Genomic DNA, 22,165 nt, shown 5'->3' with positions numbered 1-22,165 from the left:
AGAATACGTGTCCTGCATCTTAGAGACACTCTCTCAGGTCACATCTGCTGGAATAGTTCCTGTTTGTATCAGCAGGTCAGCAAACAAAAGATTTGTTTGATTTCCTTTAAACAAGAAATTGTCCTTCCTTAAAATCTTCTGAGCCGATTTATTTTCTCATGTAGAGATAGGAGTTCCCATCTGGTTTCTGCTGCTCATACTCATTGTCATAGGTAGCTAAGGACTTTGTCCTGCAAAGAGTGAGCCATAACACTTCCCCTGGGCTCCAGGTGTGCACATTCTGCAGGATTCTGGAAGCAAAGCATGTAGCATGTTTTCAGTTGTGCAGTTGGGAAGTTGAAACTGAGGGTCTGAGCAGGGTTTTCTTCAGTGTTTGTTCCTCAGTGTATGTGTTTGTTGGGCCTGCAGCCTTACATTTGAAATCTTAAACCTACTTGCAATAGGAAATTGTTTGTGTGTCTTTTTTTTTTTTTAGAAGTGTTTTTCTTTGAGGGGATTTGAAATTTTAAACAAAGTATTTCAGATGGAGATGAATTTATTGTCATTTACGAAAACAACTGAAGGATGCTTTGTGCTCTGGTTTTTGTTTTGGGTTTGTATTGCTCTGTTTCTCTTTTTAGACAAACCCTGTTATTGAAAACATATATTCCTCTCTGAAATGTTCATTTCCTGGAAAAAACCCAGATTTTTCATTAAAATATTTCCGTTAAAGAGCTATGCCAGGTCTCCAGGGTGTTCTTCTGGAAAGGCAGAAACAAAAATCAGTAGAAAAAGAGTGACAATCAAGAGACAAATACTTGGTTCTGCTCTATGGTTCTTACTCAGGTGAAATTCTTCCTGGAATAAAAAATGAGAGAAAATTTCAGCATATATAGAATCCTGCCTAACATACTAAAGTAACTCCCAGAACTATTCATTTTCCAGGAGCAAACACATTTTATACATAATTCAAGTAACCTTCGTGTTCATTTTACAGAATCTAACAAGTGAAGAATGATTGTGAATGTACCGTGAAGTTTGTTCAGCAAAGGTTTTCCTATAATTAAAATACATCTGGCTCTGTTCTGTGTGGGAAATCACAGGCCTTTGAATGTTTTGACTATTTCCTTATGCACAATAGCAGCAGAAAAACTCCATATGCCTTAACCTGTCAAATTCTGTTCTATTTTATCATGTGGATAAATCAGCTGCGATAAGGAACTTTAATCTAGCATCTTTGACCTGAAACTGTGGGATCCAAAGCAAAGACAATGGAAATGGTCATGGAAAGGCTCAGAACAGCACTCTAATCTTCAGCACACTGGTGCTGATTTAAGGAAGTGGGGAAGTGCTTTAGGCGCTGTGTATCTCTTTGTCCTTCGCCCTTCTCGAAGGGAAGGCTCGGCTCAGGGCAGTGACAGCTTCCTTACAGCAGTTCCCTGTCCTGGGACGTGTTCTGCTCCCTGCCACCCCTTGGACCCGCTGGCTGTCGCAGTGAGCAGTGCAGGGGGCAGGCTGGCAGCGGGAAGGGCCGTGCGTGCAGGGCTCGGGTGAGGTGTGATGGGCTGCTGTGCCTCGGCCCCGCCGTGCTGGGCTCAGCCCAGGTGAGCCTGGAGAGACCGGCGCCTGGCTGGATAGCCCTCGGCCTTCCCTGCCTGCTTCTGGGGCTTTTCATCAGGTCCTCACTGTACACCTCATTTGTCGCACAAGTGGCAATCGGGCTCTCGTTCTTGGGCAGCCCCAGGAGGGGCAGCTGTGGAGCCTGCAAGGCAGGCGGCAAACGGTGATGGACGGAGAGGGCAGGAAGGATGGATGGATGGATGGATGGATGGATGGATGGATGGATGGATGGATGGATGGATGGATGGATGGATGGCCATGACTGGGAGGGGGCCGGCTCTCTGGCGGTGTGATGCTGGCCCGAGGGAAGGGGTGGGGGGCCGGGTGGGTGTGCCCGGCTCTCCCTGCCGCTGCCGCCGCGGTCCGCCCCACTCACAAGGTGCCTGAGCCGGAGAGCGAGCAGCAGCGCCGCGTCCCCGCCGCCCTCCGCAGCGCCCGACCCGCCATGCCCAACTTCGCCGGCACTTGGAAGATGAAGAGCAGCGAGAATTTCGACGAGCTGCTCAAGGCGCTGGGTGAGTGGCGGGGGAGCCGGGCAGCGGGCCGTGTCCCGCGGGAGGGGACACGAGGCGGCAGCTGCGGCCGCGCTCCGGTGCCCGGTGTCTCCGGGAGAGCTCCGCGCGTCGGCCGCAGGCAGGAGAGTCTCCCGCCGGTGCGGGGCATGGCTCAGAGCCCTACCCGCGAAGGGGCGGTCGAGGCACGGAGCGGTCCCCGCCTCGCCGGCGGTCCTGCCCGAGGAGTTGGGCTGCCGCTGGCCCGGCGTTCTGCCGCGGGGATCGCTGCGAGAGCCCGCGTGTGCCGCCGGCCGTGCGGAGCCTGCCCGAGCGCCGCCGCTGCCCAGCGCCGCAGCTGTGCCGGGGGCTACGCGCGGTGCCCCGCCGCTCGCCCCGCTCCCTGATCTGTATGATGCTGGGCGAGGTCGGTCCAGGGCACCGCTGGCGACTTCAAGCTGTTTCCTCCCCGCTTCGCCCAGGTGTCAATGCCATGCTCAGGAAAGTGGCCGTGGCAGCCGCCTCCAAACCCCATGTGGAGATCCGCCAGGACGGGGACCAGTTCTACATCAAAACTTCCACTACTGTCCGCACCACTGAGATCAACTTCAAAATCGGGGAGAGCTTTGAGGAGGAGACGGTGGATGGACGGAAGTGCAGGGTAGGAGGAGAGCTGGGGCATGTGCATGTGTGTGGGGGGTGTGTGTGTTACCAGGTTCTTTTTAGATGGGACAAACACATCTGCCGCTCGTGTCCCCGGACAGTGGCATTGCTGCCCTCCACCCTCTTCTTGAAGCACTCTTGGGGGTTCTTGATGGTCACCACTTCCCTTGTCCCTCTTTTGGGATAAAACTGAAATCTCAAGACAACAGGACATGAAAGGTCCCGAAAGCAGAGTTCAGGTATCTGGTTTCCAGCTTGTCAGGGTTTAGTTCTCTTTTTGCTTTCCTCTCCCCTGAAGACCTGAGCTGCAGTGAAAGCTCTCCCCAGCTTCTGTCCCTGACACAAACATGGGAAATGGTGGAGCAAGAGAGACCTCAAGAGTCAGGATTTAGTGCACAAATCTGACATAGCTTTTGTCTTAGATTGAATCAGATGAGTTCTCAAGCAGGACCACTTGAGAGTTGGTCCTTGGTTGGTTGAGGTTGAAATTCTCTTTCACACTCTTGCCATGTGCATATGTCCAGTTTACTGATAGATAACTCTTTAACAGTGTAAGACAGGCCTTTCAGTGTTACACCAGACACAGTCACACCATCTTCTTGGGCAGAAGTGCATTAGACGCATTCCCTGGAGTGTTTTGGGCTTGATTCTGTGTGTGAGACCCTGCTCCTCTATCTCTGTAACCACTTCTGTGGCTGTGGAGGGGGATTTAAGTCGGCAGCATCTGACACCAGGTTCTTGCTGGTGTAGATATGTGGGATCTGAGATTTGGGGAGCTGGGCTGTGGTCATAGCTGCCCTTTGAAAACCATTATTGAAGGCATGGGTTAGTTATGCTTTCTTCAGACAGTTTACTCTCATAATTATAAAGGAGTGTGTATAAGTGTACATAAAACTCTTATAAAAGAAGTACAAATAAAGATTATCAGAAGGTAGTCTCAAATGAGGATCCAGTTTCAAAAGTATCCAGTGTTGGTAAAATAATCTACTTTCCAAAACATGATCTCTCCTAATTCTTGGGTCAGCTTTTGAGACCGTCTTTATCACTAAAAATTCAGAGCTTACTGTCTTCAGTGCAATTGTGTCAACATAAACTTATGAAACAAGAAGCAGATTCTGGGAATCGGTGAATATTTAGAACATCCACTTGCTCTCTAGGATGAGTTATCATATATTTAACAGTTTGTCCAGGAAATGTTGCAGGCTTTGTTAATTTATCTTGTTCGACAAAAGTGTCTTCATACATAATGCATACACAATAAATGTGACCCGCTTTCTAGAGGAGGATTTATTGCTGAAGATGGAAAAAAATAATGAGGCTGTAAGCTATGAAAGTTGGAAAAACCTGAAAGAAATGGGTTTTGTGAAGAAGTAAATTTTTTCCATGTGTTGTGAAATTATTTATAGTCCACTCTCAGGAATAAGTTGTACTGCTGTGTGTATATAACCAAGATGTGGCCACAGAGCAGAAACTGACAGATAATAAAATAATACTCCAGAATGTAGTTTGCAGTATCTGGCAAAACTGCTGACTGGTGATAGATTTTGGTATACTTTATGGGGTGGAGGGTTTTGGACTGCCAACTAACTTGATCCATTGTTTGTGCAGACAAAGACGGCATCATATATGGTTGTACTTCAAGGCACAGCTTCTATAAGTGCCATTTGAGATGGCTTGTTGGTTTATAAAATCTATTGTTTTGAAAAATATTTTAAAAGTAAACAGCTAATTTTTAATCAAAGTAAAGGGTTTTTCCCTTGGAAAGTCTTGGAAGTGTTAACTTGAATTTAGGCATAGATACGCACACGTGCATATGTACATGTATATAATCACAGACTAATAAATGTCTCCCCTGTGTAGTTATAAAGTGATTACTTGAACATTTATTACAGGGCATCCTTCTGCACAGCTGTTCCATTGCACTGTGGAGTTCAGTGCTCAAGTGAAAAGCAACAGTCAGGGCTTGCCTGTTTGTGAAAGTTTAACAAAATCATGTCGTTTCGGGGTCTTTTATTTTTCAGTGGTTTCATAGTTGTTATTCAAATGCTTTGAAAAATGCCCAAGGGTATTTCAATCCTCAGACTCACAACCTTAAAAAAGTAATGTCACAAACACTTGAATTCTGACAACATTTTTTAAAATTTAGCTGTGATTTATTCTAGTTTGTTAGCTCAATATCTTTAATACACAGTTAACTTGGCACAGTGCCATAGAGCAGGAAAGATTGTAAGTGACAAATACTGCATTATTTATGACTACAACTTGATATATACAATTGTTTATGCTTTTACTCTTAGGGGACTCTGTAGTGATAAATAACATGTCAGATCAAATCATTTTTACAAAGATGATTGGGAATGTAGACGCTGCATTTGCATGCTCCTAAATTACACTTTCCAACATCAAGCATTTGATGGAAACTGAGTGTCTTCACACTGAAAAGACACATTTGCAATTACTTTGTTACTAATATATTCCTCTTTCCAAAATGCCCCATCACACCTTAATTTTTATTTCACCACTTTCCACTGATTATTTTTTTTCCTCTGCCTTTGACTATCTATGTGTTGCTCCTTTAGTGGAGCAATTATTCTCACTACTGCTCATTGTTGTTTCTGTCTCATGCTGCTGGGGAATATAATTAATGTATTTCCTAATGGTTTTCTTGCCTGCAGAGTTTGGCCACTTGGGAGAATGAAAACAAGATCTACTGCAAACAAACTCTTATTGAGGGAGAAGGTCCCAAAACATACTGGACTAGAGAATTAGCTAATGATGAACTGATTTTGGTAAGAACCTTGAACTCCCTCAATATGTGCACCATATTATCAGGTTTTTTTGTTACCATATAGTATGAGTTATTATTTTTCCTTACTTAAATCCATCTGGAAGACTACCATTGTTATAATCCTCTACCTTACAATTAATACATTGCTTTTTTTCCCCTTTCTTTTTTATTTTTTTTAAAGCAAATGGATATATATGCATGTTCTGACTTGCATTTGATTGTTAAAACTTTCACCATACTAGTACTGGTAGAATAATCACAAGTTGGCCACTTCTGCTCTGTAAGTTCACAATTCACATCATCAAAGAATTTGCTTGATTTATTGCAGATTTTCTCTGGTAAAAGTGAGATCAAGGCATTTGACCTCATTTCTGGAGAATCTTCTTTTTAGGCATGTGCATAATACTTCTTCTTATCTATGGTCACATGGCATATAGCAGGAAAGATATGGATGTTGTTAGTATGCTCTAATCCCTCCTGTTCATGAAAAATATGTCATTTCCTCCCATATCTCTGCCATCTTCCCCACTTCCCTGATCTGAGTCAGACTGAGAATTACTTTCATGGGTTTCTTAGAAATAGAGATTTGCACATTTGCTGTCAGCCAATATCCCCCCAGTGGTGTGTAAGCTTCCATCTGGCAGCAGGGTGACCGTGGGCATTCAGAGCAGCACCTCTGCAACCGCCTGGCCGTGCCCAGCCTCAGTCACACACGGTTTGTTTATTCAGATTGTGCTTTGTTAATTCAATTAATACTCTAACTTCTGTTCGAGTCCTCTTTGCTGCACCTTTCCTCAGCAGTCGCTCCAGATTAATTTACCAGTATCCACATCTGAGTAAAGACACAGTAGCACAGTTCAGCTCGAGTTCAGAATCATTTTATTGCACATGTTCTAACTAGTGAATTCTGGATAAATAGTTGATTAGACTGTTATGCCTCATCAGTTTGGACATGGAAGACGGGTTCCTGGAGTGGTGGGTAAGAAAACATCAAAGCAGGGAGGTTTTATTTCTAACTATCACACTAACTAAAACTCTGCACTTTAAAAAACAAACAGCCTTCCAAGTATTTCTCTAAAGCAGATGGAGTTCTGTTTTTAAGATTGTATCTGAAACAAAAACAGGACCCAAACCTAACCAAGCATAAACAAAAAGCTTCTAAGGTGTTAATATTATTCCAGACATCTTGGAACTGTTCACCCACATGAGGACATGTGCTGTTAGTGAAATCACACTGGTTTCTAATGAATGAATACTCCAGTGCTGCATAATTTCTTCTGACTCAACCACTGGAATGCTTTATTTTATCACAAAACTTTAGGAGGCAAAGTACTTTGATCTCTTCTTTGCATCTTTAGATGAAATGCAGTGGACAAAATATATTCTCTAACTAAAAGTTATTCCTAGAACTTTTCCAGCTTTCTAACAATACATTTCTGTAGTTTATTATTTAAGCAGCTGTTAAATAAGGTGCACTGCTCTGAGCAAAGCAAGAAAGCCGCTTATAATACAATTGCCTCCTGCTAGCAGCAATGTGAACTTACCCTGCTGGGGAGGAATAATGAACCTGGATAAGAAACTAGAGGGATTCAAAGATTTAAAGCCATCTAACCTTTTTTCTTGTTAAATACAGTCTGTTGAACTTTTGTGAATTAATTATTTTTCCAATTAGGATATAAATTAGAACAACTTGCTTCTTATAAAAATATTTCCTTTTATAGGAACTCAGAACTTTCAATATGTTGGTTTCCTGGTTAATTTCCTTACCATTAGAATATACATATTTCTTTTAATCTGTGTATGTGTAGATTCAACTTCCAGTCATTGCATATTGTGTATAAAAGAACCTAAATAATATGCCTAGAATTTGTAATTGCAAATACTTCTCTTAACACCACTGATCAAGCCACCTCTCAGAAGAACTTTGTGGTTGTGAAGCTAAACCACTGGAAGACCTCGAGTCCTTCAATGTAAAGAAAGCTTTCATTGAATCATTATTTGAGTGCTTTTTAAGCCTGTCCAATTTACACATTTCCCTCCTAAACTAAGAAAACCCGAATGGCATGTACTGTTTTGCTAGCAATCTAGCACCTGATGTTACAGTGATTTCCTCTCCTTACTCCTATCTAAAATGGTCCTGATTTATTTGCAAGGGCTTTGTTAACACTTTTCTGGTTTCCATTTCCCCAGACTGATCCCCTTCCCATCTCAGGCGAGCTGGAATTACATTCATTGGCTGTAATGTGTGATTTTACTGTGGCCATTATGAAAATTTGGTATTTGTTTCCAAGTGATCCAGATCATTCTCTCTTCACTTTTACTATTCAATATGATACACAGTTTCATTCTCCTACCTCTTTGAGCATAGTGACCTCTTTTGCTTTATAAAGTATTATGACAATAATTCATCCTCAGGACAAGCATTTTCAAGCCCTCATGGCATTTGATGGGACTGAATGCACAGATCTTTTAAATATGTGGGTTGACGTTCAAGATCTGACAGCCGAAAACTCAGTAATGAGGTGTTTCTGGGAGTAATGGTGGTGTGAGACCTCTGGTCCTTTGCAGAAGCTGAAATGGCCCTTCTGGGAAAAAAAAAAAAAGAAAAGAAAAAAAAAGTTGAAAATTAAACCTTCTGGGAGGCAACAAAAAGTTCTACTGGTTGGAGAGAGACAGAAGAGGAGAAGCTACATTTTCTTGTCTGTGGCCCCTCATTTTAAAGCCCCAGAACATTCCTTCAGAGAATTGTGCTTTAGAAGGGAAACTATTTGAAGGGGTTGGCTGAGGTGTGTTCAGCAGCTGTAAAAGGGAACAAGGTAAGAATAAGAGCCCTTATGAGAAGACTCTATTGATCTTGTGCCCATCCACTATGTTTGGGTTTTTCATCACTCCAGTGAACAAAGATTCGACATTAGATTATTTTATTTTATGCTTGGCAAATTTCCTTGGATCTGAGTCTGCAAACCCCCACTTATATCTTACTTCTTCAAAACCAAGATTGCAATGAGAAGAAGAGATCTCTGTATTCTTGTTCTTTTACAACCCTTCGTCAGTCATCAACCACTTTAAAATGTTTGTGTGTTACAGATGAAACTTAAATTGATTTCTTTCTTCTCCCACCCTCAGAGCTTTCTTAGGGATCTTTAGGACCTGAAATTAATTCTCATTCACTTTTGCTGTCCATATTGCTTCAAATATTTAACAATTTAATATTTAATAATTTAACAATTCCCATCTTCACACTTCTCAAATCTCCCTGCTTACGCAAGAAATGTTATCTGTTCATTTGCTCTCTCTGATATGCTTCAGTAAGGCTCTGCTTCTGTTTCTCTATCCAAAAAATTCTTTCTAGAAGTCTTGAGACTCCTTATTTGCTATTAGATGCAGTTGCAGAAGAAATCAAGAAAAGTCTTACCCAGTTTGAAAGAAGTTTCAAGAAAGAATGTAAACTGTGTTAGACTTAAGCATGAATTGAAGAAAGGCTTGGGGTGACAGGCAGGGGGTAAGAAATTAGTTTTACTCTGTTAGCATTGGCTCCATAAATGTTGGATCTTTGCCACATAATTTTGATCTAAAATGCTGCATTGCTTAGGGGATCTATTTGATTATAGTATTTTCCTAGTGTAAGACTATATTTTTCTCTCCAACACAGCATTATTAAATAAAATGCATTTATTAGCCCACATAATAAAAAAAATCAGTGTTTAATTGCCATGACTACCACAGAGCTAAAATAGAAACCATATTACTCTATAATTATCAATCTTTCTTGCATCCTGGCAGAAGAATTCCTTGTTCTTCAAAGATATTTCCTTGGAGTAAAATGATGGTCTTGCAAGTCACATCATGTCCTCTGGTACACAGATGCTGAGAACACACTATTTAGTTAGCAAAGGTTTTCTTTGCCTTCAGTTGCCTTCAGTTCTCCTTAGCTCCTTGCAGCATGGAGAATAAAATGGCTCATATTAGTAGATAAATAGTATTGGGCTCATACAATGACAGATGTAGGCCTGAAGTCCTGTTAGAAAAAAAATTCTTTCAGCTAAGGAAGGGGAGGATCAAGTTCTGCATTATAAAAAGATGGTCTGAAAACTAGAACATTGATCTAAAACTAGAACACTGCAACATCTTTTATCAGAGCTGTTTATTCAAATCTCATCTGATGCACTTGCTGGGATTTCAGCTCTGCACTTTTAAAATTACTGAACAATGTAGATTAAAATTACATGGAATGTGCAAGCAATGGAGGGTGGAAAGGGTAGTTCCCCACCGAAGTCTACATTTATTTGTCTTGACTGCATCTTTATATTGTATTGTACTTTGGGATTGTAATGCATACACAGAATCAGGATATCTGTATTTACAACTCTACATTCATAAACTATACTTGGATTAGCATTTGAGCAATCAAGATCGGAATATAACACAAAAAATATATATTTCTTTTATTTGTTTGAAAATTATGGCCTGGAATGAAGTGCCTTTTCTTCCCTTTATTGTACTCACAATGTTTTTGTTGTGGCTGTGTGTTTTCGTCAGGGACATTAATGAGCTATCAATCACTTATGTAAGTCAGCAGAACAAAAGATCTGCTCTTTGCAAAGTTGAAGGATACTGCTTACAAATATCAGCTATTCAAATGAGATACATTTAAATTCAAACCTTAGGTGCATTGCTGCTTTCACAGCTGCTCATGCCTCTATCGATTTAAGTTTAATTTGTAACACACAAACGTTCTAAAGTGGATGATTACTGAAGAGGGGCTTTAAAAACAGCCTCTGAGCACATTTTACACAGTTCACCTATCACACAGGGGTTCTCAGAATCAATTGTAGCAAGGGTCAAAGATCAGAACATTGGTGGGGGTTCAAGCATGGTTTCTATTCTACATTCCCTCCTCAGAAAAATCATGCCACCGTTGATTAAAACTAGTGAACTGTGGAGCCTAGATGAGCGAGCGAACATTTTTAAAATTATTTTGCTGACTTCTGAAATTTTTAATACTATGTGAGAAGGGTCAATGCAGATTTGGAAAGAGATTTTGCAGCGGAATGGTGAAATGTGTGATGTGCCTAAGCCTTGTATCAAACCGTGTCAAACTACTTAAGTGTTTAACTTTTCCATAACTTTTGGAGAGTGATCTTAAATAAGATCAATTCTCAAAAGAAGGGTCTAGTCATATCAAGCTCAGAATGAGGGGGTTGCTGCTGTTCCCATTAGAGCAGCCTTGACAGAAGTTCAGAAACCTCTAATAATGCATGCATGTGTGTTGCATGGGCCTAATGCTTTAATTTACTCTTTGCCATGAGCAGATTTACAAGGGGGCTTAGGGATCTACAGCCCCTGCTCATTACTACAGCCCTGTCTGGATCACATCCCAAACAAAAAAAGAAGCCAAAGCCCTTTGCATTTTGGCTGCACCCGATCCTGAATGCATCCTTTTGTAATATCACTTGTAGCTTAGATGTTCTCTGTGCCCTGGCTTTCAGCTACACCTGGGACATACCATTGTCTCAGACCTGTGTCATTCATTTGCTGTATAATATAGCAGTGCTCAAACACAAATACTGACATTTAGGCCCCTTGAGAACTTGCCTAATTCTGCATGGTGCTATCAGTTGATATCCTGAGGAACATGAGGTTTTGAATGGGTGATTTGCTATTAATAGACAAGTTTGAAAGTGGGGGCCGCACATTCAGTGACTATGGCCTTGTAAGGATCAACCTCTTTCTTAAAATTTTGTGGGAGTCAGGAGGAGAATGGAAATAGGCAACAAGCCTTTGTTGTGAAGATTTATATCTTTATTTTAGATAACATGGAAGTGTGCACATGGACAAAGCCTTTTCTGAGGACTCATTTAAGTAATACCTTCTTTTCTCCATCAGTTTGCTGATGGATTCTGTCTTCCTTTTGTAAGTTGCCTCTGCATTTTGATCAGTCATGAGCAGATAAAGGGATTTTTGCATACACTGACAGAAGTGATCTTTCCCAGGTGATTGTTTCAAAGACACTCTTCCTTATACTGTGTGCTCCACTTACCACAAAGCGTCCTCAGCAAATATTTATAAAGAAGGCCTTCAAAAAGGAGATTTGCTCCTACAGAAATATATTACTGCCCTGTAATTCTCTTTTAATCTCTCATGATGTCAGTGGTCATCAGATTTTGAGTGAACTGAGAGAGGTCAATTTATTGGATTATCCCCTGCAGAGGGCTTTGTTTGCAGTGTGCTTTTGGACTCTTAGCTACAGATTATGACAAGCTAAGTGAAGAAAACAATTCTGTAATTTGCAGTCATTGCACATTTAAAATCCTATTTTAGATTTAGATAGAAGCCTTGCCTTGTAGGATTTTATGAGATAAGTGGGACCTTTCCAAGCTGATGAGAAGGTGGTGTTTGAAAATCCTGCATCTTCCTGTTACAGCTGAATTACATTTTGGTAGCATTGCACTTTTTTCAGTTGCTCTGATGAAACTACAAGACCAAATAGCCAGGATTGCTGATTCTCTTTATATTTGGAAGTTCTACTGCTTTGGGTCATGGAAATCTTTAAAGTCTGCCTATTGGGACAGGAACTATCACTTCTTTTGAGTCTAGAAGTAAAACCATAGACACTAAACTGCTTTATCCTACCATTGAATACCAGGATTTAACTGTGAAGAGCAGAGGAATAGCACCCTTTGGATTTGGATCCTCCCCTGACCTTGGGCCCAGCTGTACATTAGACATTTCTGTGAGTTACCACAAGAAAAAGAATGCAGCAAGTTTGAACATATTCCTCCTTGCTTGCTTTAGTAACACTGAGAGGAGTTTTATGAACAAATGATAGTGAGTCATGATAAGATAGGAAAACACCTTTTGTGAAAGTCCACATTGAAACCTGTACATTACTGTGATAATAAAGCCCTTTATGTGCTTCAATTACGTTGCTAATCATCTAAATGTGTATAAAGTATGAAATGCAAGTGCTAAAAAATGCAGTTTCTTCCTGAAACAGGTCAGAGGCCACATAACCTAAGCTGGGTCTTCAAGGAAAGGATGTCTAGGTCGTTTGAGAAGTGCACAGTGATGTTGTAACTGTGCTTTGCCTTATTTCTATCTCTTTGCAATCCATATTCAAAGACATTATTGTGTTAATTTATAGTGGTTTTACAGACTCTGAGAATGGTGGGTTGTGGAGTCCTTGTGTGTAGCAACTGATTTTTTAAAATTTGGATTCCCTGAAAATGCCCATATTTTCTGCACTTCATTTTTGTCCACAGTAATTTGAATGTAGTCCTTTGCCTGAAATTTTCAGAAGTCCAGAAGTCTAGCTGGAGCTGGATGCTGGAAGTACAAAGTGAGGAGCCTGTGTCCTGTGTCACAAACACGCTGTGACTCTCTGTGGTGCTGCTACTCACCCATACTACTGAGCTTTTGCAGAAAGTCTTATGTCTTTTTTCTTCCTCCACAAGTTTTAGTCTTTGTTTCCACACTCCATCCTGTAAATCTTCCAAGGAAGCTGCCAGTCAGCCTACACTGATGTCTTAGGAGCAAGCTCTGCCCAGGAGCACAATCTTAGAACTGAGCACTGCAATTTCAGAAGCTCGGATCTACAGTGGCTCCCTTGCAGTATGAATCACATCTATTTCCATCTACTCTTCCCTGCAGTGTTCCTTCTCAATAGAACTGCTGAGCTGTTCTGGGAATAACTGCTGTTGCTTAGCTTTAGGGGAAGGAGTTTCTCTCTTAACTTGCCTGGAAGAGCAGACATAAATTTGTCAGGGAGGTTAGATGAGTTTTGGCTGCAGCCTTTCTCATTAAATTGACTGATGTGACATCCATCCCCACCTCACGACGTGGCTGCATGGCTGTGCAGCTCCAGCTCTCACACTGGGGCTGTGCCAGCTCTGGAAGAACACTACACAGGAATTGTTTTACTACTGTTTATGATTTGTGTTGAAGTAGCAGCAGGGCACCCAAGGCTCCCTGTGCTTAGCAGTGCCTGAGTGTGAAAGACAATCACTGTTGCAGGGATCTTACAGTCTCCACACAAAACCTTGAGCCCTGGATGGTCTTGACTCTTACTTCCTCTCTCTGGCAAAACTCCTGCTGAAATAATTTTGCCTTTGTGGATAATTTGGAAATGTTGAAGGAAGCCATAATAAGGGTATTTGCAGCTGGTGCTGTGAACATTAGAGAACTACCCACATCTTTTAATGTTCATTTTCAGATGTATTAATGTAAAATCTAAAAATATATATTAAGCACTGATATGATATTAATATGCATAAAAACAAAGTCTGTATCTCCAAAATACTAACAGACTTGTGTCCCCAACAAAGTGAACAAAGTATAAGCCAGAGTCAGTTTTAAAGCCAAGTCTTTTCAAATTATTGGCCAAAACAGGTGTAGAAAGCATTAAGACAAATAGCCCAGCTGAATTTTCATAATGCACTGAGGTAGTTCTTAATGCATGCTTTTCAGTGAGACCTTGGCAGTGACCACAGCCAGACATCCCAACTGAGACCTTGTTAGTGCTGAGCTCAAAACCTTCTGTCTGCATAGCTGAATGTGAAGAAGTTTTTTGCAGTCTCTATTTCCTCACTCTTGCCCCTATTGTCTCCTTCTTGCTTCATTGCTCAAAGTTTAGCCTGCCAGACCTGAAATTACATACAAACACTTGGGGATTCGGGTGGCTTTCTCAGACAGCCCCACAATCACTGTCCTGCCTACATGTTCTTATAACTGTAGGGCATTCCAGATCCTTCTCATGGCTAACAAACTCACTGGTTAAGGGCACAGTGTCCTGAAGGAAGGTTGTCATTGACACTACCCGCACTCCAGCCTGGAAGAGAGGCTTTGGTATCCCAGGAGGAGCTGTCAGCTGCTTGCAGCAGCACTCTGTTTACAGGTGTACATTCTCCTGCTCTCCATCTTTCCTCCACTGACTTCATTTGCCTGCTTGGATTTATATCTGCAAATATCAAAGAATACCTTTGGAACATGCCATCTGAATTCCACCCTCAGCATTTCTAGTTCAAAGTGCCGCAACTGTTTCTAAATATAACAACAGTACATTCCAAATTCACTTTATTTTCTCATGTTTATTTATCAATTCATGCCAAGAAACTACAGAAAAAGAGAATTTATGCATCATTTATCATTCTGACAAAATCCACCCTGCCTTGAAAAACAGGTCATTTACATTGCATTCCTCTTTCAAAATGATTTCTTTCTTTACTCTCATCTGTCAAAAGACATAAGAAAAAGTATTTCTGCTGTGGAACTAGTTACTTTAGTAAAAATAACACTTTGAAATGGTGTTAAATATTTGCTGGTTCTATCTCTTTTGATTGATTTTTATTTCTTTTCCAGACCTTTGGTGCTGATGATGTTGTGTGCACAAGAATTTATGTAAGAGAATAAAAGCATCAATTTACTTGTCATCTGGGATGAAGTGGAGAACTGTGAAAACCCCCAGTGCAACGAGTATCTGTGTGTGCTGTTACTAAGGCAGTGTTGTATGTGATCATGTGTGCTAGATCTGAACCCAGATCCTCTGTTAAGTGTATTTTGCTTTCAGTTTTCATTTCAGACACTATTCCTCTCCACTTTTATGCCATCAATTTTCATGTCTGCTTTGTATTTTGTAGTTGTCACTTGCTATGGTTTCCTCGGTTATTAAACGTATTGGGCATAACTCACAGCGGTTTGGGGGTGTTTTTAATTGAAAACCCAGCAGTGCTTTGGTTAGGACTGAAGCACTTTTTACCCCCTGCTGAAGTCAGTGTGGAGTTTCCCTGCTGTTGGCAGGTCCTGTGCTCTCAGGGAACACCTCCTAGGGCAACACCAAGGGATGGAGAGCAAGTGGATGGCAAGGCCTTTCAAAGGCCTTGAACCCAGAGCTCTGCTTCTTTCCTTCTTTCTGTCTTCTCTCCTTCTTCCCCCTCTCTCTCTCTTGTCCTCTCTTCCTCCCTGTTCAGGAATAATTCATGTATGCTGTGATTGCTGGGACTGGGGTTAAGCTGAACCAGACAAGACAAGGTGAGATCTTTCCCCTTTCCTGCTACAGGACAAATAACATTGTGATCATGACTAATACTCATTGTCATCACACCCAAGCACCTCAGGCCTGATCAGAGAGCCAGAAGAATCGGACAGACTTTCCTTGTTTTGGTCATAAAAATATAAAGCTGAGGAATGCTGCTTTTCTCCTACCTTCTCACCTGTGACAAAGAGAATTTCCAATGGCTTCATTCCCCCTCCATGTTACAATTCTCACTTCTGGTGATTCAACCTTTAATTCTTTGAGCAACTAAGTGTTTCACAAACCAGGGCCATAGTTCAAGAATTAAAAACCCACCACATTTAATGTATTTATTCTGGCTCAGAGTTCTGGCTGCAGCACTATCAAGTATTAGATTCAAGCTGAGCAGACATTCCACTAATGAACCAGATAATCTTCAGTTCTTCAGCCTTGGAAGTGTCTGGAGATTGAGACTAGGAGCACTACTTATTTCACTGCAATATCCAATATTATCTGACCAGCTTTTATCTTTTCAAGAGTAATTTTTCTGCTCCATGTCACACAGTAATATAAGATTTTTAAGAGGTCCAGTGTTAGCAGAATATATGCCCTGTTCACTGGATTCTGCTCACTACTCACAAGAGGAAAATAGGACCAAAACTTGCTCATCTTGGGACATTCATGAAAAATTACTCTGTCTCTTCATCCCTCACGTAGCTATGCAGAGAAACCCCCTTTGATAGGATTGCTGAACTGCCATGAAGAAATCAGCCAGCTGTTCTGTTTATTGCAATGTGGCCTACAGAAGCACAAGAGGAGAGAAACATACAATGTTTTCTGTCTCCTCTGCTCTGACAGGTCATGCTTGCTTTCTCTGCCATCAGCACTCAAGATACCATATTGCAGCTGAAAGGAGCAATCTGAAAGGAGGTTTCTTTTCTTCCACACTCTAACCTTAAGCCAAATCCTGTTTCTGAGACCTTGGTTCTATTGGTATCAATTAAATAGAGTGCATGCTGGCCAACACTGAGGCAGGGGCTAAAATTAGTTCATTGAGGTTTGGAAGAAGATAGAAAATAAAGATAGATCCCTGTCTTCCTCCCTCTTGTTTTCATTCTTACGCTACCCCCCTGTAAGAACAAAACCAAGAGGGAGGAAGACAGGGATCTATCTTTATTTTCTATCATCTTTTAAGATTCAAATTAAAATAGTTGGTGTTTTGTTATAAACAAGTTCCACTTCAGGAGTATCTGGATCTGTTTGTACAATCAGCTGTGCCAAAGGGACTCCACAAAAAAGTGCCAGGCTTTGAGCTCGCTCAAAGCTGCTCAGGGATGCAGACAAGACTGTCTTGCCACATCAAGGCTGAGCAGTCAATAACACTGTGTTGCAGGGCATGTTGGCACAAGTCATATCCCAGAGCACCAGGAGCCCACCAACACCACAAAGGCTTTGCCTCCACCACCAAAAAGTTGTGTGCTGGATGTAGAGGATGGTACAAGCTGAAGAGGCAAGTAGTAGAGACAAAGCCAGTGAGTAGCATGGCTGTTTTGCCATTCCAAGAAAAAATGCCACTCTTAGCAATTACCTTTTCCACCTGTGTCTAAAACAGCCCTAATGCACAGCTTGTGAGGGTTCAGCAAGGTATTGGCATGGGCCTCAAACTGTCTAAAGCCAGTGAGTGCATTTAATAGAAGCAGCGATTTCTATGTTTCATTTCTAGGAAGGCTCAAGCTAAGCTGTTGTGCTGCTCAAGCAAATGTCCTTCAGAAAACTTTCCCAAAGTTTCCCAAAAACTGGAAAATCCCAAGGCAGGTTTCCATCCAGTTGGCAACTACTATTCAAGTAGTAAAGCATGAGCTATGTAACAAGCTTGTAGGAGTTATGATTAAAAACAGGGTCTGGAGATGTGAGCAACCCTGAATAACTTTGGAATTTTCTTCTTACAGGCTTGAAGCTGCTCTCCTAAGCTTCATTTGCAGTCTGGCACGACAGAAGTTCCTTTCTTTAATAATTTCAGTGTGGAAGCTTTACCACTTGATTGACTTTTGTGAAGTTATAATAAACTTACTAGTGCATGGGTAAATTCCTATGAACAGAGACTAGAATTGGTCCAGGGTGTTAGTTTTATGGCTCATTATTGAAAGTGCAAAGGCCAAATTGCATTTTGTGAGTCCTCTTGGATTTAAAAGCCTTCAAATCTAGGCAGTAAAGGATTTGGAGTGAATTTATTGGCCGAAAGCCTTGCAGTTGTCTCCTGCTTTTTTTTTTTTTCATTGCTGAGATTAAGCTCCTTTGGGAACACGGATGTTGAATAATGCCATGGCAGCCAACAGAGACAGTGTTATCCAATTTTTGTGTAAAAAGTAATGAATTCACATGCACACACATACCCCTAGATGAGGTGATGGAAGCAGAGTAGAGTTACTGTATCGTGTTGCATCCACAAAAATTAAGTTTCATGATGTCTGAGTGTTGAATGGCTGCTTAGCAGAACGGGGTTCTGAAAGCTTCAGATTGCTGCTCTCTGCACACAGGAGGGAGGGACTTTTGTAGGCAAAGGTGCCTATAAAACCAAAGGACAATGGAGCACCTAAGGGTTACATAAGTGGTTTGCTGATTAGTTGATAGCATGTAGATGTCTGAAAAAGGCCCCAGGGATTTCACAGATATTGTCTTCCAGATTCCAGACACTGTCTGTGGCTCAGTTCAGTTGCTCAAGCAGGGACAGAGCCTGGCTCACAGTTACGTGTATCAGTGGGCAAGCAGAAGCTTCCCCTCATGCTTCTGTGTTCTAAGCAACACTTGTGTCACTTGGGCTGGAAACCCTCTGTGGTTCTAAGCACTGACTGGTGACAAACACGGCCCACCTCCATCTGGATGGCTGCTGATTGACCACTGGATGCATAAACACCAACCCCCCATCTGCTGTCTTGCACATCCCTGTGCCCTACAAGCCAAACTCCTGAGCTCTGCAGGATGATGCTGATGGCCAAAGGACTTCTGACTGTAGAAATGAGTGCATGAGGGAACTTTCCTTGTGAGTATTACATACTGCTGTTTATGTTTGAGAGCATTTCTCCACAAAAAGGCAGCAGAATGCAGCCAGCTAAGAAGGTGAAAAGTCTTCCTCCTTGCAGTTTAAAGGCTTTGTCTTGCCATTGTCTGAACAGTCCTTGAATGGATACAGTACAAGGGAGTATTCAGTATTATGCCTAAACATAACTTTCTACAGCTGTTTTAGATATCCTCTGTATCCAAGACATCTGCACAAAGCAGGATCTTCAGGGGAGCTGTACCTTTTTTTGGAAGGACAGCAGGAGACCAGGGACAAAGCCTGAGGACATCACAACTGGGGTGGCTGTGACTGGGCAAGAGACTGCCAGCCCCTGTCCCTGCAGGCTTGGGACTGAGCACTGCCCAGGCCATGCTGATAAGCAACTGCTACAGCGAGACAAAGAAAGGGTTCTAGGGGTATCTGCAACAACGTGGCACATGGGGAACATCTCACAACAACAATTCTAGCCCACATGAGTGGAACACTAGGATCCAGTGGCCATGTTCTCTGCCCTAAGGCAAGAAGAGTTCATTTTAGGATTTTCCTTTCATTTTCTATACTTTATTCTTAAGCTGCTTTCATAAAACATTTATTGTTTTTCTTCAGGAAAAATAAACATCCTAACCAGTAAACAGATCAGACCGTGAAGTTGGAATCAAAATAATCCACAGTGGGAGACTCAAAATACAAAAAAAGTTCTTAGCAGGAATGTGACACTGCATTGAATAGTTCAGTTCACAGATATCTGTCTCACCAGCTCTTCTTTGTGGATCGGAGCTGTCCCACTGTGTGCTCTATGCTCTGAGGACCTAGTGCTGCTTTAGCTCAAGTGATCGCTTCTTGCACACTGAGTGCAAAGAGAACATTTCTGCTAACAGGAAGCCCCAAATCCCACATGGCTACAGAATTCAGAGTCTTTGAATATTTTTAAAATACATGCTCTCTGAGCACTGCCATCTCAGAAGTGGGACAATCTGATGCTCTGCCAACGTGATTTGTGGCAGGCACACAGTTCTTTGGCCGTGTTCTCAGAACAAAGAGCAACAAGGCAGCTAAACTCTTTTACAAGCTCGAGGAAGATTTGCCATTAGAATTTGCCGTATGGTCACATACTGCAGCCAGAAAAGATGGTGAGGCTTGAAATGGTTTCTGCAGCAGACAATACCACAGTCTTCTGCCAGATACTGCTCTCTCCTGCAAAAACCAGTGCCTCATGAGGAGAGGCAGTTCAGTTTCTCAAGCAGAAAGGATGTGACAGCCTAGGTGACTGTCTGAACTACAGATTTCTTAAAAGCCCTGCAGATAAGTATCTCAACGTTCATCTTCAAGGATGTTCATGTGGAGCTGGAGGACTGATTTCATCATAAGTCTGATGAGTTCACAGAAAGTTTTCAAGGTGCTGAAGCTTTCATTCTAAGTAGCTGCTGGTGCTGGGAGATAAAGGTGCAATTGGAGTTGTAGTGTTCTTACAGAAATGCAGATAGGAATTGCTGTAATGGGTCAGTGTAAAGGTCCTCTCTCCTCCAGAATTTAGTGCCTAAGACTCTTCCCTGAGACTTCTGGGAGCTTACATATCAAAGTTAGACAGATCTTTTGAGCACTAATATATAGTCCATGTCAGTGCTGAGATTCTGCTGCTTTTAAGATGCTGATGATTGCTGAAACTATTGCTTTCCATTTCTCTTGCTGTAGCTGGGAGATTTTTAAATTGTTCCATATGTGGAAGTTTGTGTAGAACTGACACTATGCCATAATGATGTGTGGTGAGTCTGGAACATCTAAATAACAATATTAATTTGTATGATCCTCCGTAGGGTGTGCCAGGACATCAGCAATGACTGCAGTGAGAAAGCCTGTCTCTGAAGTAAGCACCTAATAACTCTTTTTGCAGGAGTTTTTAACACTGAGGTTAGGCATGTGGCAAGGCTAGAGACTGGGAACATATTGCAGTTATTACGGAGCTTGAAGTCCAAGTTCCTTTTAAGAAACGTCACTAGTAATGTGTTTTAATCAGAAGTATTTTAGTGAAGTAAATTGGAAGCATCTGGACCTGACTGGTATCCTGTTCTTTCAAGTATGATTTACTCCATAATTCTTTTAATGAACTGGATATCGATACTATCTGATGAACAGGAAGAATAAACAGCAAGGATCTGTAATGTTTTCCATTACAGGTTATACATTTCCAGTACAGGTTATACAGAAATGTTGCTGTTGTTGATTTTGTTGCAGCAACAAAATAAATCTTCCCTACAGGTCATAGGGCAGCTATGGGAATGGTCAGAGTGCTGTAAAAAGATCTTTTTCAGGGATAGAGCTTTCTTCCTTGCCATTGTTTAAGTAATAGGAGAATTAGTTAATCCACTGGTTTGCTGCCAATGTTTCATCCTGCTGGAAAAATATCTAAGAATGTACTCCAGGACTTGGGATGGGGGAAACCTTGCAATGTTTCTCCTGACCTCATAGTCAGGGTCCCAAGTGGTATGGGCACAAAACTGTGTTTTCAAGAAAGGGAAGGAGGAGGCAAGAGAGGTGTAGTGTGTGTTTGTCTGTGTGTGAAATAGCCATCATGCCACAGGACCTGATTTTCACACAGCTCTAGTAGCCCTAGCTAATGATGAACACAGTGCTTGCTTGCTTTTCTTTCAGTTTATTGGAAAGTGACCCATTTTGTTCAAAAGTTATTCACTTCTCTCTGACTGAAAGATAGAGAGATGGCATGGCTGAAAGACCTCCTCCCAGTCTTGAGAAGCCAGGCTGAAATACAATGAGACATGTACAGGTGACACAGTTTTAGTGACAGAAGGAACACTGGACACTCCTGCAGGTAGGGTGAATGGTGCTATGAAATGAATCATTCCATATCTTCCCAAAGCCTTTTGATTTTGCCATGGGGGTTGATACTGTGGCACACAAAATTTTTCATGTGAACACAAATAGCTCTTTCCCCTCTCACCAGAGCTGGTACTTAGTAGGTTAGTATGTCAGTGGGGAACATTCTGCATTGTATATCAAAGTCTAATAAATCTCAAATATAATACTTGGAACCATAGAAGGATCTCAGCATAAAGCCCTGTGTCTGTTCCAAGATAGGGAGGAGGAGAGAAAGAGAATTTATAACTTTTTCTATAACTTTTTTCCTTCTTGATTTTGGCTGAGAAACAAGATTTAAGAAAGGGTTTGGATACTTGGCCATACTTAAAAGCCTGGGAAGAGCTTCTTTGTAGGCTTTTTAACTTACAAGCATTTGAACAAATTGCTGTATAGCTCCCTAAACTGTTTGACATTTGCTCTTGTTAGGGCAAATTACGGTTACATCTACTTCTGACCCGGATATTTTTTGAAAGCCTAAGTTGCTTTCTACTAAGTTTGAACAATTGCATGTGCTAAATGCTTGTAATAAGTGCAGTGGCCTGTTAAATTAAGCCTGAATTTATTCAGAATATGTTAATTTTATGAATACTTTTGAATAAGTAATTATCATTTTGCCTGAAGCCTGTCATTTGGATGCTGCAATAATTAGGGTGCCCATTAGCCAGATTTCATCATCTAATAAC

The 22,165-nt window shown here is 41.6% G+C and overlaps 1 protein-coding gene across 1 annotated transcript; it reads left to right on the top strand.

The window, feature by feature from the left end:
* Positions 1–1,967: 1,967 nt before the first annotated feature.
* Positions 1,968–15,227, top strand: CRABP1 (cellular retinoic acid binding protein 1). The gene is made up of 4 exons (XM_066558909.1): positions 1,968–2,114; positions 2,573–2,751; positions 5,429–5,542; positions 14,899–15,227. The coding sequence occupies exons 1-4, from the start codon at positions 2,045–2,047 to the stop codon at positions 14,947–14,949; spliced, it is 414 nt and encodes a 137-aa protein (XP_066415006.1). The 5' UTR covers positions 1,968–2,044; the 3' UTR covers positions 14,950–15,227.
* Positions 15,228–22,165: the final 6,938 nt, after the last annotated feature.

This window comes from Molothrus aeneus, chromosome 13 (assembly GCF_037042795.1).
Source record: "Molothrus aeneus isolate 106 chromosome 13, BPBGC_Maene_1.0, whole genome shotgun sequence".
Lineage (NCBI taxonomy): Eukaryota > Metazoa > Chordata > Aves > Passeriformes > Icteridae > Molothrus > Molothrus aeneus.
Note: the sequence above shows the minus strand (reverse complement) of the source record. Positions and strands in the feature narration are given on the sequence as shown.